The sequence below is a fragment of the Euprymna scolopes genome, chromosome 41 (genome assembly GCF_053919585.1).
Source record: "Euprymna scolopes isolate OS-2025 chromosome 41, ASM5391958v1, whole genome shotgun sequence".
NCBI classification, from domain to species: Eukaryota; Metazoa; Mollusca; class Cephalopoda; order Sepiida; family Sepiolidae; genus Euprymna; species Euprymna scolopes.
In genome coordinates, this window is record NC_136522.1 from 67409913 (window position 1) to 67427305 (window position 17393).

The following is a 17393-nucleotide window of genomic DNA, read 5'->3' on the forward strand; positions in this document are numbered from 1 at the left end:
CCATTAACCAGCTCCCATTTCCCACCTCTCGGGAGCTGGTCCCCTTTTTCCCTTCCCCCTCCCTTCACTCCTCACATTAAAAATTGGCCTTGTGCCTAATTTGCTCGGTGGGGGAGCAAATAAATACCATCTGTTCCGGCAGATGCTGCAAGCTATGACTAGCAAAGACCAGATGTGGGGGCAACCCCACATGCCTGACCATTAACCAGCTCCCATTTCCCACCTCTCGGGAGCTGGTCCCCTTTTTCCCTTCCCCCTCCCTTCACTCCTCACATTAAAAATCGGCCTTGTGCCTAATTTGCTCAGTGGGGGAGCAAATAAATACCATCTGTTCTGCAGATGCTGCACTTAAGATAATTTGTACCAGTCAATGGAGGGGAAACCCTCTATACTGGGACAATTATTATTTTTGGTAACCAGAGTGCCCCCTTTTTGCCTACTTTTAAGGGAACTGGTTTTTACCCCACATTAAAAACGGCCTTGTGCCTAATTTGCTTTGGTGGGGAAGCAAATAAATACATTCTAAACAGTCTGAGTGTAAACGTTTATGTGACCAGACATATCTCATCCCACGCTATGATTTGGACCAGAAGACGAGATAAAAAAAAATAAAACAGGATTTAATCTTTTTTATATAGTACATATATGTCTATGGAATTTATATTTATCTCCTTCCCACGATGGGAAGATGTGACACAAGGGTCAGAGAGAGGAGCATTCTAGCCTCTAAAAATGCCTGAACAGTTCCGTTTGCATTCCCCACGTAAGGATGTCTCATGCGAATAGCAATAAATTAACTCCTTCTCAAAGAGAGAAGGTAAAACTTAGAAAGTGGACCTCCTAGAACTGCACAGAATCAGCAGCATACCTCAGGCAACAGGGAATAAACCATCTCAGCAATGGTGTTGGCTTTAGTGCCGAGCGAAACCTCCTGATTGGACTATATGTATGAGATAACAGATGAATGTCCTAGCATCCGGTAGGATGCCCTAGCCCTGGCTAAAACAAAGTAAGAAAATTGAAAAAAAAAAAAAAATGAGTTATATATTTTGGATTCTCCATAAGTGCAGAACCTACATACTTATAATCCTGTAACATAGAAAAAAAAAATGCTATTTTTCTTTAGATTTTCAAACTAAGATATCTGGCCAGGTCTTTATTTATCCCTCCTTCTCTCAAGTCTATTCTCATTACATATCCCATACTTTCTTTCTTAGGAAGATCTCCATCATTCCAGTAAATTATAGGAGCAACCAGACTCATGAAAAATTTTTTTAAAAATTACCTGGCAAATACACCCGGTGAACCAAGTGCAAGAGAGATACAAACAACTGCACTTAAAGGGAGAGTTGGAATATATGAACTAGTGGGTAAATGTTTAGCATCCGGTAGAATGCCCCATTCACAGCTAGAACAAAATAATCAGAAAATTAGAGGGGGGATTAAATAATGGATTTTCCACAAGTGCAGCTCCTTCTGGTTTGAAACTGAATCCTTTAACAATGTGAGTCTTATTTTTGGTTTTATTTTCTGATATTATTTGGAAACATTTTCTTTTCTTTCTTTTTTTTTTTTTAATTTTCCTTCTGAAGAGTCGCGTACTGATGCCTGATAGATTTTTAAACTAAATATAGCCCACGTTTGGAGCCTTTGTGCCTAGCAATTGTATTACAAGATCCATAATGATCATGTAATTGGTTTAGGAGTTAATTCGGTAACTTTATGCCTAACTTTTATAAAGATGGAAGTATGAAAATGTTTTATTTTGAAACGTCAATTTAAATCTTAAATCCTGTCAAAATATTAACGTTTCATTTTATTTCCTCAAAACAAATGTCGGACAATTTGTAAACGCTGCTAAAAAGAAAAAAAGGAGGAAGATAATGTTATTTTCGTGCTCCTCCATTTACCCAAATAAAGAAAGAGCTGCTTGGTGGCTGAGATAGTTGAATTGGATTGTTGGGTTTAACTCCAGGTCAGTTGACAAAAAACTCTGAAAAACCATACGTATTATCTTACAATGTCTGAAGTCAACCCCAACACAATGGCTACCAATAGCAAGCTCAATCGCACCACCCCACATAAGGAGAGGAGAGGCAACTCAAAAATGGATTCAAAACGTCAAGGATACCAGAAACTTACCAATGCAACAAATTTTAAAAGATGCCCCTCAAGATGCCAGACTCAAGTCCCGAAAGCCCTTCTACAACTCCAAAATTAAAAATTTCGACCCCGTTGAGACATGGAACGAAGAATGGAGAAACGATACTCCCAAAAGGAGGAGATATCATTGAAGACCCAACTTTGCGCCTCCCAGGTTTTGCTACAAATAGTAGGAAGCTGTGGGTAGCCACAAATTGGATCAGAACAAGACCCTGTCGGATTGCAGTAAACAAACACAGGTGGAGACTAATGAACTCCCTAATTTAACCAAACTGCAAGGAAGCCCCCCCCCCCAGGACATAGATCATCTGATCCCACACTATCCAGTCACCTGAATGGAAGGAGGCTATGCGAGAGTCCATCTATCTGAAGACAATTTCTCAGACTGGCTAAAATATAGCAATATAAAAGTCTAACCCATACGATACTACTACTACTACTCAAGGCCATACCTATAATAGGACAGGCAACCAATCTCTTTTAAAGAGGAGACTTTGCTAGATTGGCCACACTATGCACTGCAACCCAAAAGGATGAAGATGATGTTATTTTCATGCTCCCTCATTCTTCCAAATAGAGAAAGATCTGCTTAGTGGCTGAAATGATTGAATTGAATTGTTGGGTTTAACTCAAAGGCCATACTGATAGTAGACAGGCAACCAATATCTTTTAACTCAAATTGTGCTTTCAAGTCGACTTTCAGAAAAAAACACCTGCATCGGAAATATTTTTTACTCTTCTGACTTGTCAGCCCAACTGGTCTTCAAAGTACGGGTTTATGCATGGTTCAACATTTTGGTGATTTATTATTTATTTATTTTTTTTTTTTTTGCTTTATTTTCTTCCCTGGAGCCAAGAAGAACATTAATTCATGATTAAACTAGTGGGACCTGTGGAAATTCCACAGAAGGTTCATTTTGCTTTTTAATTAGTTTTTGGGCGAAAATTTGGCTGCCAAGAGGTCAAAGTTAAGAGTTGACCTTTGCAGACTCTATTAAACTTGGGTCTAAATACTTAAAATTTTAGATGTAGGTTACCTGGAAATGAGTCCAACTGTTTAATATATATATATACATATGCACGTAAAGTTATGAACAGTACATAGGGCCTGAGCAAAGCCAGGTTGACATTCTAGTATATATATATATATATATATATATATATATATATATATATATTATGTGTGTGTGTGTCTATGCATAACTTAAATTCTTTCAGCTATAATTGAAACTGAAACCAAAACTTATGAAGAATTTTTGGTATAATTATTTATTACACAAATGGAAGGTCATAACAATTACACAACAGTCACTCAGAAGAAAAAAGATGTAAGCATGAAACACAAAATAACACATCATATCGTATTAATATATAGACTAGCGAGACCTGTGAAAATTCACAGCTGATTCTTTCATATGTAATATATTGATGTTGGCATTCTGTGATGGTTCCCTATCCATGCGCGACATGGCACTAGAAACATCCCGATATTATACAACTGTTGATGGAGCAGCCGCTCTAAGCGTTACCAAAGAGTTAGGGCTCTTGTACTACCAGTCAGAAACAGCAGCCAAGAACTGTCAATCCGGTACCCTCAACCCATCAGACGAAGGTCAACCCAATCTAATTCCACTGGCATATGTGGCACTCAAGCACGCCCAAATGACCAGTGTATAGGGGTGGGGTGTGTTTGGAGTGGGGAAAACAAAAATAATAACAACAAAAACGTAATAATAATAATAATAATAATAATAATAGCTGAAATCTTATGGAAAATCCTAATTAATTATTAACAGCTGACTCTTTCATATGTAATATATTGACGTTGACATTCCGTGGATGTTCAATGTAAATAGAGACGCCCTGGATATTATTGTAGCTCTTTTGTTAAAACTGCAAAACTATTAGCTTGAACGCACGGCATAACCAGGTCGTAAAATACGCTTAAATATGATATTTTAATTCATGCAAATTTCGTATATATTGTTATAGAGTCAATTTTCTATCGATTCTTATATATTATAAAGTTAGGATTTCAAAAATAATATAAAAATATATCCATATGACTTCGGTGCATCAGCTTGAATCGAAACCAAAACTTATGACTCTTTCATATGTAATATATTGATGTTCCAATTTACAATGTTGGCATTTTTGTGGATGTTCAGCGTAAATGGATGCACCCTGATATTATTGTAGTTTTTTTTGTTAAAACTGCAAAAGTATATCTCTAAGATAGCACCTAAATTTGCATTTATCTTCCTATTTTCATATTATTTTTGTATCGGACGGGTTCCAGGTTTGAGTATCAAGGGTTTCTCTACAGAGAGAACACGCCAATCATGGGCACTTATGGTTGCGACTCTCCACACGATTATTACAGAAAGGTAGGGAGTCGTCTTTATTCATCTGTACTCTGTCGTAACACAAGGCATCTGCATTTATTAAATCAAAACCGTTGAATAACTCCATTTTTTTTATTTGTAGAAATATATGTGGAGGAAATCACACAAAATCTTACAAAAATACAACACACGATTTTTATGGTTCATAGATTTATTGGTGTTATACTTTTTATAGTCCACAAAAGGGATATATTCGTTTGAAGTAGTTGAGTGGTCTTGGTTACATCATTTGAGTAATAATATAGTAACAATGTAATAATAATATAGTAATAATGTAATGTAATAATATAGTAATAATAATATAGTAATAATGTAATAATAATAACTAGGGGGACCTGTGGAAATTCCACAGTGGACTCTTTCATATGTAATATATTGATGTTGGCATTTTTGTGGATGTTCGGCGTAAATGGAGACACCCTGATATTATTGTAGTTTTTTTTGTTAAAACAGCAAAAGTATATATCTAAGCTAGCAGGGATGCCCAGCATAGCCTGGTCGTAAAATATGCTTAAATATGATATTTAATTTATACAGATTTCGTATATATTACTAAACACTGATTTTTAAAAAATAAAAAATAATATTTCTATTATTTTTTAAACAACTTTAATAGTTTATTTTGGAAGTATATTCAATAAAGAAAACAAACAACCCACTTTAAAAAGAGAAATTACAAGTTTTTTTTTATATTTTATTCGCAGATTTGTGTTAGGGGTGTCAAAAATTCACCAAACATTCTGACACCTACCCCTGCACTGTATGTAGAGAGCCCTAGACGCCGTAAAGCCTTCTACTCAAATAGCTTTTTCCCTCAAAATGCTAGACTTTAGAATTCCTTCTCAGGCTCTTGCTCTGCCTAGATGCTGGAAAACCTGATGCTTAAATAGTTTCTTCTGTCAAACTGCTAGACTATGGAATTCCTTCCTGGGTCCCTGTTTCCTTAACTGTACCGATATGTGGAAGTTGAATTGTAATGTGAACAGACATCTCGTTGCCCAACTCTCTACACAATATTCCTGTAAATAGTAGCCCCTTATGACTTAATGACACACCATACCTTATTTGGGGTGAAAAAACAAAAAGAAAAATGGAAAAAATAAATCTTGCACGATACAAAAATTGTAAGTGAAGACACAAGCTTATTCTTCAATACGAAACAAGATGGCGTAAGGAGGTAGCTAAAGTCAGGTGTCTTTTGTCTTTGCTCCTGGCATGTGACTTTTCTCGCCACCTGCTACCTTGAACAAGTGGTCTTTGTTTTCTCAAAGTGTTTATGGCCTCAATCCAGGTCAACCTTGCTCGCCCAGTAACTGATGTTAGATGATAGTTTGAAATTTCTACCGCTAACGATCACCTTCCATTCATTAACTCTTATCCTCAGGTGGCCTTAAGGCCTCGATAAATGATGACTCCCTTATTAAAAACTAGCCTGGGTGCCCGGATGTTTGGAGGTGTGTGTTGAGCAAAAAAAAAAAAAGTGGTAGTAGGCAGGCAGGCTTGAACCCGTACCGCGAAGAAGGAAAAGAAAGTGAAAAAAAAAAAAAGCCCCTACCTTCTACAACTTTTTTTTTTTTTCTCAATACACACCTCCAATCACCCGAACAACGCTGGGCACCCAGGCTAGTTTTTAACAAGGGAGTCCTCACTTATCGAGGCCTGAAGGCCACCTGAGGATAAGAGTTAATGAATGGAAGGTGATCGTTAGCAGTAGAAATGTAAAATTTTCATCTAACACTGCTAGTAGATAAATAAAAAAAGCATTTTCTTTTTTTATTTTTAATTTTTGTTCACCCGAAACAATCTATATTGTTACTCGGACATAAGGAGTTACTATTTGGGATCATGTTTCCAGGGATACTATATAATGTCCCTGCAGATATGATTTTCCTTACTAGTCTTTATAAGGCAATGATTTATCCCCACTTGGAAGACGGTCCCTAGTTTTCGCCGGAGTTGGCATGGTACTCTCTGATTCTCTTGAGCATTGTATCACCAGATATACCCTACATATTCCATCCTGCGACCCTGTTCCCTCCAGAGTATATGATCTGCTTGGATTAGATCTGCTGTCTACTCACCGGAATATAACAGTTGCTTCTGTTGCCTGTGGTTTATTTCATGGTTCTTTCCCCCAATGCAATGCTTAAATACTGTCTTGGTGTCTTGTGTTTTGGCTGAACAGACCAAACCTGTGATGATATACAATCACACCGGTGTTTGCTAAAAAAATATACCTTTCGCATTGTTTTGCAGTCCTAGATGAACATGTATAATTGTCACAGTTTCAGAGTTCTGTATTGTCTAACTGTTGTGATGTTCCTATGTTTTATACATTCCCTAATTAGCTTAGAAGCCTTTGTCTATTGTTTGCGGTTTTATGACCATGGCTTAATAAGAGGAGGAAAAAAAAGTGAATTGAGCAGTAAGATGTTTGTTCACATTACATTTAAACTTCTGCAGTTTAATACAGTCAGGGAAGCAGAAAACAGATAGAATTCTAAAGTCTAGCAGTCGGAGAGAAGAAACTATTAGAGTAAGTTTTCCGGCATTGAGACACTTCTGCAGTGAAGGGGGTGGGATTTTGCTGTTTATTGGTTGGGAGCGTGTATGTTGAAGGGCACAAGTACTAGGAGTTTTTCAGATAGGGTTCAAAATAGACTTCATAGCCTTGTGGGAGATGTCCTTTTCTCTTCGCTGCAACCTCTATCTCACAGAAGAGATGTTGCCAGTTTGTCTCTGCTTTATCGTTATTTTCATGGAAAGTGTTTGACTGAGCTTCAATCTATGGTCCCCCCTCGCCAAACTTTCACAAGAAACACTCGTCTAGCTGAAAACATTATCAATAATTTTCCCCACTCTTTATCTGTGTCTAAACCTAAACATAGATTCCATGATCAAAGCTTGTTTCTTAGAACTGCACGCCTGTGGAATTGTCTTCCGTTTTCCTGCTTTCCAGCTGTCTATAATATGGTTGTCTTCAAGTCCAACGTGAACAAGTTTCTGATGAGCCGTTCCACTTAAGTTTACAAATTTACCGAACTTCCATTACTATCGATTACTATATTGTCCTTTTGACTACTCTACACTCTTTAACCATTATCCTTGAGTGGCCTATCGGCCTTGATAAGTGGTGACGCCTATGTAAAAAAAAAAAAAAAAAGCACATTCTATTAAAATTCTTGTAAAACACGCACAGGGATTGCTAGGCTTTGAAATTCCCTCCCTGTTTCCTGCTTCTCTGATTGTACTAAACTGCAGAAGTTTAAATGTAATGTGAATAGACATCTCACTGCTCAACTCCCCACAGTCTCTGTTAGACACAATCCCAAATAGTATCCCATTACATTCCAAGTAGCAATATGCCTTGTTTGGGGTGAAAGAGTAAAATATATAATATATGTATAAATGATCGTGTCTGTCTGTAGGAAGAATGCTCTCTACCAAACTCTTCTGTCAATCTTGAAACTTGAGATTTAGAGGATTTGGATCTCTGGAACAAATTCGGTTTGGTTTTTAAGGAGTTAAAATTGAAAAAAAAATTGGAACTTGGCAGGTGTAAGTCGACTAGACATGCTACTTCTATGCATGCACAAATATATATTTATACAGTAAAGTCGATTAATTTTTAAATTTTTGATATCCACCTGTAGTTAGCTGCGATGGTAACAAATAAGGCTGGAGAGATATGTTTAGGTTTCAATTCTAGCTGATGGCACTCAAGGTATATATATTTTTTTTTTTTTTTTACTTTTGAAATCAGTACTATATATTGGGTACAATATAATAATCAATCGAGAATTAGCTCTGAAATACGAAATCTGCATGAATTAAAATATAATATTTATGCATATTTTAGAACTGGGAAACACTGGGTAGTCTGCTAGTGTAATAGATTTTTATTGAGTTGTGTATGTGTAAATTGAAACAAAGAAAATAAACCCAACCTTAACCCTCATCTACGTATTGTTACGTATCAATCTGATGTCTCAGATGATAATGAATAACGCTGGAGAGATAAATGTTTAGGTTCTTTCTTAGAAGTGCACGCCTGTGGAACTCTCTTCCGTTTGCCTATTTCCCACCTGACTACAACCTGGATGTCTTCAAGTCCAACATAAACAAATTTCTGATAAACCTCCCCTTTAAGTAAGACACTTTATCAAATCTCCATTACTAACGATTACTACGATATTATCCCATTGATTACTGTACACGCAATAACCCTTATCCCCGAGTGGCTTTCGGGCCTTGATTACTGGTGACTACCATGTAATATATATATATATATATATATATATAACTCTTTGAAATCACTACTATATATTAAGCACTGTATAATAATTGATAAAGTGTTGGCTCTCTAGTAAGAAATATGAAATTTGTATAAAATATCATATTTAAGCGTATTTTACGACTGGGAAATACCGAGTGGCTTGCTTGTAGATAACTATATGTCCTTGAATGTCTGAGGGGTTCTGTCAGTCTGTCAAACTTCAAGTAGTTCAAGCAGTCATCACTAAACATTTCTCTGTTTTTGGTTTTGTTTTTTCAGATCACTTCAGGGTCTTAACTCTGAAATGTCGTGTACCATTGATGGCATTCAAATAAATTGCCATGCAGATGAAATGGTTCGCAAGAAAATTCTTGGACAGGGCGCTTTTGGAATGGTTTTTGAAATGCTGCACAAGCCAAGCAACAAAATCATGGCCGTCAAGGTAAGTTTTTTTTTTTTTTTTTTCTTTTTTTATCTCTATGTATATCTCTCTCTTTCTTTACTTCTCTCCCTTTCTCTTTACCTCTCTCTCTCTCTCTCTCTTTCTATATCTTTCTTTGTCTCTCTCTTTCTTTCTTTGTCTGTCTTTGTCACTATTTCCCTCTCTTTCATCTCCCAAAATCGATCTTCAAACAATTTTTTATAATTTTGACATTTTTAATTTTTTTTTCTCAGAAACTGAAATTCATAACATCCGATCCAGACAAACAGAAAAGTCTCTGCAGAGATCTTGTCATTTCTAAACTTGCAGATAGCCCATACACGGTCAAATTTTATGGGGCCTTGTTACATGAGGTAAGCATATATATATATATATATATATATATATATATATATATATATATATATATTTCTATATAAATAAAATGAACTTATTTTTTCCCGTCGGATTTTGACATTAATAGGATTAAAAATCAAGATATTTCATGCAAATATAATATGCACAAACGGCAGAACAATATCTGAGGTGTGTTATAGGCTTATTATTTCTCAAATTCCTCGATAATCTTAGATTTCTATACTTTTTCTGCTGAGAAGTCACGGCCAAAATCGGTTAAGATCAATGGAAGTGGTAAAATATTTTCTCTCTAATAAATTCCTCCTCCCCCTGTCACCACTTAACACCGTTTGGGGATCGTTCACAAGGAACAGTTGAGAAGAGAACACCGGTTTGGCTTCGTAGTTCTTTCATGTGAAGTTATTTAAAATCACTAAACTAAGCTGCAGTGCTCTGTGGCGTAGTGGTTAGCGTGCTGGACAATTCACATTATATTTTCACGTTCGCGCCGACCTACCGTAATCGTTTTTTTTTTTTTTTTTCCTAAACAACTGGAATGGACTTTTCTTGGTGGCCGAACTGTTAATGTTGCAGATGTTTTTTTTTTTTTTTTCACACTTTATTTTCCTACTTTTACTCATGACTCCGGGTTTGATCCTTCCTACTTACCTACCATAACATTTTTTAAAACTCCCCCCCCCCGTCCCGGAAACAAACACTCGGGCAACGCCGGGTACCCTCGCTAGTATATATATATTGTAAAGCAAAAAAATTTCAGAACTCCTTCTCTGCATTTCATACCAACTCCCCTTACTTAAACTGTAGTTTACAATCCAAATACTCAATGTTTACGCTGTCAAAAGCTCTGCTGACTGTTGTCCCCAATTCGTCCTTCTTATAATCACTATTCCCCTCATAAGCAAAGTAATGCCACCTATATAGAGAATCCATCTATAAACTCGGGTTTTACTCTTCTGTTTCCTTCCCCGATCTTATCAATTGACAAGCCAAACAGACGCTTGGGAGTAGTTTCTTTGACTACAACATTTTATTTGTGTTTATATTTTAAATCACACACATACACAAAGATCGCCATAACGGAGTTTGCAAATACCTTCACTGGAAGATATGTAAGAAACTCAACATTCAGTGTAGTAAAAACTCCTGGGAACATATACCCGAACGAACAGTTGGGAATGACAACTACACTATTCACTATGACTACATAATCCCTACTGCTACATATCTTGAAAATGCAGCTGTTAAACCAGATATAGTGATTTGGGACAGAGCAAACAAAAAAGCGACCGTAATAGAGGTCAGTGTACCCAATGATACAGGGCTTAACAGAGCTGAGAGGGAAAAGATTACAAAGTATCAAGGACTTATGTATGATATGAAACGAAATTGGAAATTAAAAGACGTTTCAATTATACCAGTCATCATAGGAGCAACTGGGCTTATGAAAAAGAACTTTAAAAAGTACATAGCAAGCATACCCGGTGAACCAAGTGCAAGTGAAATACAAACGATTGCACTGAAAGGGACGGCTAGAATCCTGAAAAGATCTCTTGGTTGGACTCACTAAAATAGGGGTAAATGTCAGACATCTGGTTGGATGTCTCATCCCCTAGAAGAAAAAGTTTAAGAAAAATAAAAAAAAAAGAGAGAAACATACAAATACACACACACAAGCACACAAACACATGCAAACACACACATACAAAAACGCAAACACACACACACACACATATGTATATTAGTGTTGGGATGATTAATCGGAATATCTGGAAGTATTGGAATCGGTATCAGAATCGGAAAAAATTGTGCCTATACAGGGCTCTACATTGTGAGTAAAACAGTCGCATTTGCAAGTGATTTTTCAAAATGGCGACTAGAAATAATGAAACGCTTATCTTTTGGCGATGGTATTTCATCACTGACAATCTTCCAAAGCTCACTACTAAGTGAAAAATATGTTTTCGACTTTTTTTTTTTTTTTTTTTATAAAACAAAGTTAAATTATTTAAGCCATAAAGTTTAATAGAACAATATACTCTTTTTTTTTTTTTTTTTTTTTTTTAACGAAGGCTGTTTAAAAAAAATATCTGAAGAAATTAGAATGTTTATACGTTCAAGTATCAACATAAAATTTATTGTGTATTTAGAATTACATTTATTAAAAAAAATACAGAAAAATATTCATGATGTACATACTCGTCACAGAACGAAGATGCCATATTCCAAAAATCACATAGGTTTGGCAAGTAACGTTTTCATTTGGCTAATAAACAAAAATATTTAGTTGTCAAAGGTCAACAAGATAAGTTTGTCCATAGAGCCCTGCTATATTCCGATGCTAAAAACGATTCTTTTAATTGTAATTTTTATTTGATTTTGTTTAAAGCAAATCTTTCACTGCTTGTAGTAATAATAAAATAATAAATATTTATTGATTTTAAACAACCAGTAAAACTGAAATCTATAGATCATCCTACACGAGTGTATTTTTTTTTTATTTGAGAAAAAATATGCACATTTAACGTGTGTTTTTATGGCAATCGGGGGGAAAATGGCAACTCTATATTTAAATTTTGAAATATTGGTGTGTATTTGAATATGTAATAAATTTGAAAACCAAAATAAAAAAAAATTGTGATTTAAAAATAATTTTTTTTTAATATGAATTAATCTATATAATTATAAAATTGAAATGATCTTGTAACAAATGATGTAACCCACTTTCTGGTTTACGACATCCGGTTGTGTATGTGCACATAAACATTAACCCATAACAACATAAATCGCTTCTTTTGCAGATTTTGACCCGCGCACTGAAATATTAACGTTATTTTTTCGAAATTATTATTTAACATGGGAAGAGTGGAGGGGGGGGGGGTTGCAACTATTCTTTATTACAACTATACTGTCGCTATTTTCTTACAACTAAACAACTTTAACCCGTTGATAAACATAAGAACAATTGTAGTAAAGCCAAGACTACTACTACTATTCTCTATCCATCCCTTTTCCTCCCTTCCTTCTTTTTTTATTTTTTGTTTACATTTTGTTATATTCGCATATCTCTCCACATTTCCATAAATAAACCGGAAATCAGCAAGGCAATGACGGCAGCAACAATGGCGACCCTAAGACAAATCTGTTCGCCGTTACAACGTAGTCAAACACAATAAATACACAGGACAATTTCAAATCCCATCTCTTTAGATACACACATCATTAAAATAACTCGCACCTTACTTCAACATAGAAAACCTCCAGAGAAAGCTGCACAGCAAAAGAAAAAACCTAAATAAAAAATCACAGGCACTACCGTAAACGCAACTCAGATAGCATAAAAGCGCAAATAATGATTCCACAAAACACCCCAACAATACGACACCGACTAGGTTACATTCACAACTTTCTCAGCTGTAAATCGATGTAACACATGCACACACACACCAAACAGATAATTCTCTACAATTCATTAAAGCACAAAAAACAAACACAAATAAAATATACGACGGCCATTTTGACGCCGGAGCCGATGTGCCTTTTACTACGTCCGCACGTGCTGTATAAATAAGCCGGCCGTCAGAGAAAAAGTCAGTTTTCCAGCAGATCGCTGGCCAGAGCAGGTCGCCTCGCTACCAGTAGAAGTGGACACAGCTGTTCCCCTCAACTCTTTGCACCATACCAGCGACAGCCGTTCCCCTCAACTTTCTAGCAGCAGCAGCGGCAGCAGCAGTAGCCGTTCCCTTCAGCTCCATCCAGCAGTAGCAGCAGCGACAGCCGTTCCCCTCAACTTTCTAGCAGCAGCAGCTGTAGCCGTTCCCTTCAGCTCCATCCAGCAGCAGCAGCTCAGCGACAGCAGTTGATTCAAAGTGCCTAGTCACCATATCACCGCTTGTTCCCTTGAGGAATACCACCAGCGAACCCCGACTCATCCCAGCGACTCCTCAGCGGCAACAGCGGTGGCGATGTTCCAGTCCCGGACGTCATCCCTAGACCGTACCAGCATCTAGGCCCCTGTACCTGCCCGAACCTGATCAGGCCAGGATCCCAACCTCTCTAATCCCTATTCCGGCCTTCCTGACGCCCGGCTGACCGTTCCGGCCTTGATTGAGGATATATATACTTATTCACATTGACCCTCAATAAAGGTTTAAACCAAATTACTTCGTTTGTTCTCCTTGCTTCCATACGCTCGTGTTATTTTATAACAATTTCTAGATACAAAATAGTTGTGTGAGAATGGTGAATTTGTTGACACATTTACTAATCTGTTTCAATATTAGTTTTATTTTATTTATTTAGGTTTTATTTTTTTGCTTCAGGTTTTATTAATTTTTTTTTTTTTTTTAGATTTTAAGTTTCTATAAGTTGGTTGAAGGATTCCAATATGGGTTTTTCACTCTTATATTTCTCATTGGTAGGTTCATGTGCGTTTTTGCTGCTAAATGACTTTCGTCGGCGTTCGATTCGTAGGAAAATCATGTTTAATTTTCGATTTTTGAGCGATTATTCGGAAAAATAGGTAATTTTTCACGAATAGGGAGGATTTTTTTTTTTCATGTTTGAGTGATCCGTCCGTGATTTTTCATTTTAATATACTTTCATAGAAATGTTTCTATTATGTAAAAAAAAAAAAAAATTTCTTTTCGTCACAAGTGTCACGCTCATACATGAATTCCGTAGCTAATATAACATACTGACCCAACGGGTCACGGGTAGTCTAGTTTATTTTAAACTTTTAGCTTTCAGAAATATTTGCCATTCTTAAAGGAAGACATTGACTGTCTCAGTTGAAGCAAATCTGCTTCGTCTTGGAGACAATAGTCTGTGCATCTGACCTAAGTGATGGGTAGTTTGAAAAATGCATGTTCTTTACAACTTTTCCCAAAAGCTAAAATTTAAAATAAATTAATTTATTTAAAAAAGATTTGCATTGTTTTTTTTTTGTTGTTTTTTATTTTTTTTTTTTACATAGGCATCACCACATTATCAAGGCCAAGAGGCCACTCGAGGATAAGGGTTAAAGAGTGTACAGTAGAAATTTACAATATAGTAATCAATTCGGTAAATTTGTTAACTTATATGGAACGGCTCATCAAGAACTTGTTTACGTTAGACTTGAAGACAACCATATCGTAGTCAGCCGGAAAGCAGAAAAACGGAAGACAATTCCACAGGCGTGCAGTTCTAAGAAACAAGCTTTGTTCATAGAATCTACGTTTAGGTTTAGTGGGGGGAATTATTGATAGTGTTTTCAGCTAAACTAGTGTTTCTTGTGAAAGTTTGGCGAGGGGGGGGGACCATAAGACTGAAGCTCAGTCGAACACTTTCCATGAAAATAACGATACATCAGAGACAAACTCGCAACATCTCTTCTGTGAGATAGATGTTGCAGGGAAGAGAAAAGGACATCTCCTACGAGGCTACGAAGTCTATTTTGAACTCTATCAAGGCAGGACAAGTCCTTTCTAGCAGCTCCTTGTTTATTTTGGGTCTAAAATTTCTTAAATCATTATATCCATCCGTAGCCCTTGAGACCCTGGAGGGGCATAGGCTATCTACAACTTTTGTAGATGTTTTTGTTGCGAGAAGTTCTTTTTACAGGGTGAGGGGGGTGCTGACCCCACGTCCAACCTTCCCAGAAGGTATTGACTAGGCTCAACGTTGCTTAACTTCGGTGATCTGGTGAGAACCGGTGTGTCAATGTGATTGTGCCATACCACAAATCATTATATATCTAATATATAAAAGGCTCTGTCTCCATATTTTCAAACTCTATCTCTTCCGAAACTAAAAGCTGCAGAGCGGCGCTAGGGGTCTCAAATGATTGGATTTTTTACAGACTGTTCTTTTATGAGTCTTTAACTGTTTTTAAAATAGTTTTTAAGGAATCAAAAATGGGTCAAAATTGAAAAAAAATCGTTAAACATTTTGTACATTCATCTTAGTTTATTTTTAATTTTTATCAATTTATATGTGTGCCACGTTAGTACTGTGGTAACGTCACCAGCTTTGAATGCTACAATTTTGGTTTCGATTCTAGCTGAGGGCACCTAAACACTTTTTTTTTTACTTTTGAAATCTCGACTCTATAATAATATATACAAAATCTAGACAAATTAAAATATCATATTTAAGCGTATTTTACTCCCAGGAAAAGCCCCTCCCATTAGTTTAATATATAAAAGACTATATGTCTGTCTGTCTGTCTGTCTATATATTTTCAAACTCTTTCTCTTCTGAAATTAAAAGTCGCAGACTAGCGCTAGAGGCCTCAAACGACCGGATTTTTTTTACGGACCGTTATTTTATGGGTCTTTAGCCTGTTAAAATAGTTTTTAAGGAGTCAAAAGTGGGTCAAAATTGAAAAAATCGTTATACATTTTTCACATTTATCTTAGTTTATTTTAAATTTTTAATCGGTTTATTTGTGTGTCCCATTATCGGTACAGTGAGTTGGCTGAAATGCTAGTATATCTATAAAAGTGAACATGTCTGTGTGTGTGTCTGTGTGTGTGTGCAGATTTCCCTATGCAATAACTCTCTACATTTTTTATTCTACAGACTCGAAATTTGATATACAGGGAACTGAGATTTGAAAAAATCTTTGTGACTGGTTTGCGGCCAGTAATTTGGCTGTTAAGGGGTAAAAATTTAACTATTTGACCTTTGAGAACTCTACAAAACACCTCCGACAATTTTGGGTCAAAACACTTGAAATTTTAGATATAGGTTCCTTGGACATGGATCTAACTTAATTTGAACCCAAAACAATAAATTTTAAGGGGTCATAATAGGGATCAAATTTAAAAACAAATTGACCTTTGCGTTCTCTACCAAATCAGTCAGAAAATTTCTGGTCTAAACATTTGAAATTTTACATTAAGGGTATTCAGAGGTAGGGTTAGCTTTTTACTCGGTCTAGGTCGAAAATATTTAGTTACTAATATATAAATGTATCTATGTATGTGTGCATGTCTGCTTAAAACTTTCGATAGAGGAGATGGATTTTACCAAGATAAGTATCGTTTTATAGTCTTATATTTCAGACGACAAATATCGAAAAATTGGCTAAAAATATTAATATCCTCACATCCAAGTGATGCCTATGTAAAAAAAACAAAAAAAAAACAGTAGTAACGCAATCAGCTTTGAATGCTACAGGTTTGCTTTCGTTTTCGATTCTAGCTGATACCACCCAAATACTTTTTGAAACGACATGACATTTATAGGCACTTAATTTTGTTTTAATTCTTGTGTTAATTGCCAATAACCTTGAAGTGGGATGCTATCCTATGAAGTTAAGAGTGACTTTGTAACTGGGCTCAAATCTCCTGACCAGCAGTAATCCTCACTGATGATTGCGTAAAAAATGAAACAGAAGGTATAAAAATAATTGATATTCATTTGAAAAAAATATTACACTTATGAAGATGTTTGTGTAGATTGGTGATCTTTTAAACCAACGCCTTTCAGGTGAAAACATTATTATGTACTTACATGTCATGACAAAATTAGTATAAATTCCAAAAAATTATGAAAAATGATCCAGTAGAAAAATGATTACAAATAAAAACAATTTATTGAGTTTTATTGTATGTTTTAATGTCGGAGAGTTGTGCGACCTGTTCAGTATCACAAACAAGGGAGATAATCCTGGACTTAAATTGACAAATTAAGAGTCCACCATTTTTAAACCAATGCATTTCGGAATGCAATTGTGGATGATTTTTTTCTTAAAATTCATTTAGCA

The 17393-nt window shown here is 35.9% G+C and overlaps 1 protein-coding gene across 2 annotated transcripts in view; it reads left to right on the forward strand.

Moving 5' to 3' along the window:
- Nucleotides 1–17393, forward strand: part of LOC145266586 (dual specificity mitogen-activated protein kinase kinase 6-like) — a 64991-nt gene that overhangs the window by 18784 nt on the left and 28814 nt on the right. For both annotated transcript variants that reach the window (XM_080122432.1, XM_080122433.1), the window contains exons 2-3: nt 9124–9286; nt 9520–9639. In XM_080122432.1, coding sequence (XP_079978558.1) covers nt 9124–9286; nt 9520–9639 — 283 coding nt within the window. The remainder of the gene's footprint in view (nt 1–9123; nt 9287–9519; nt 9640–17393) is intronic.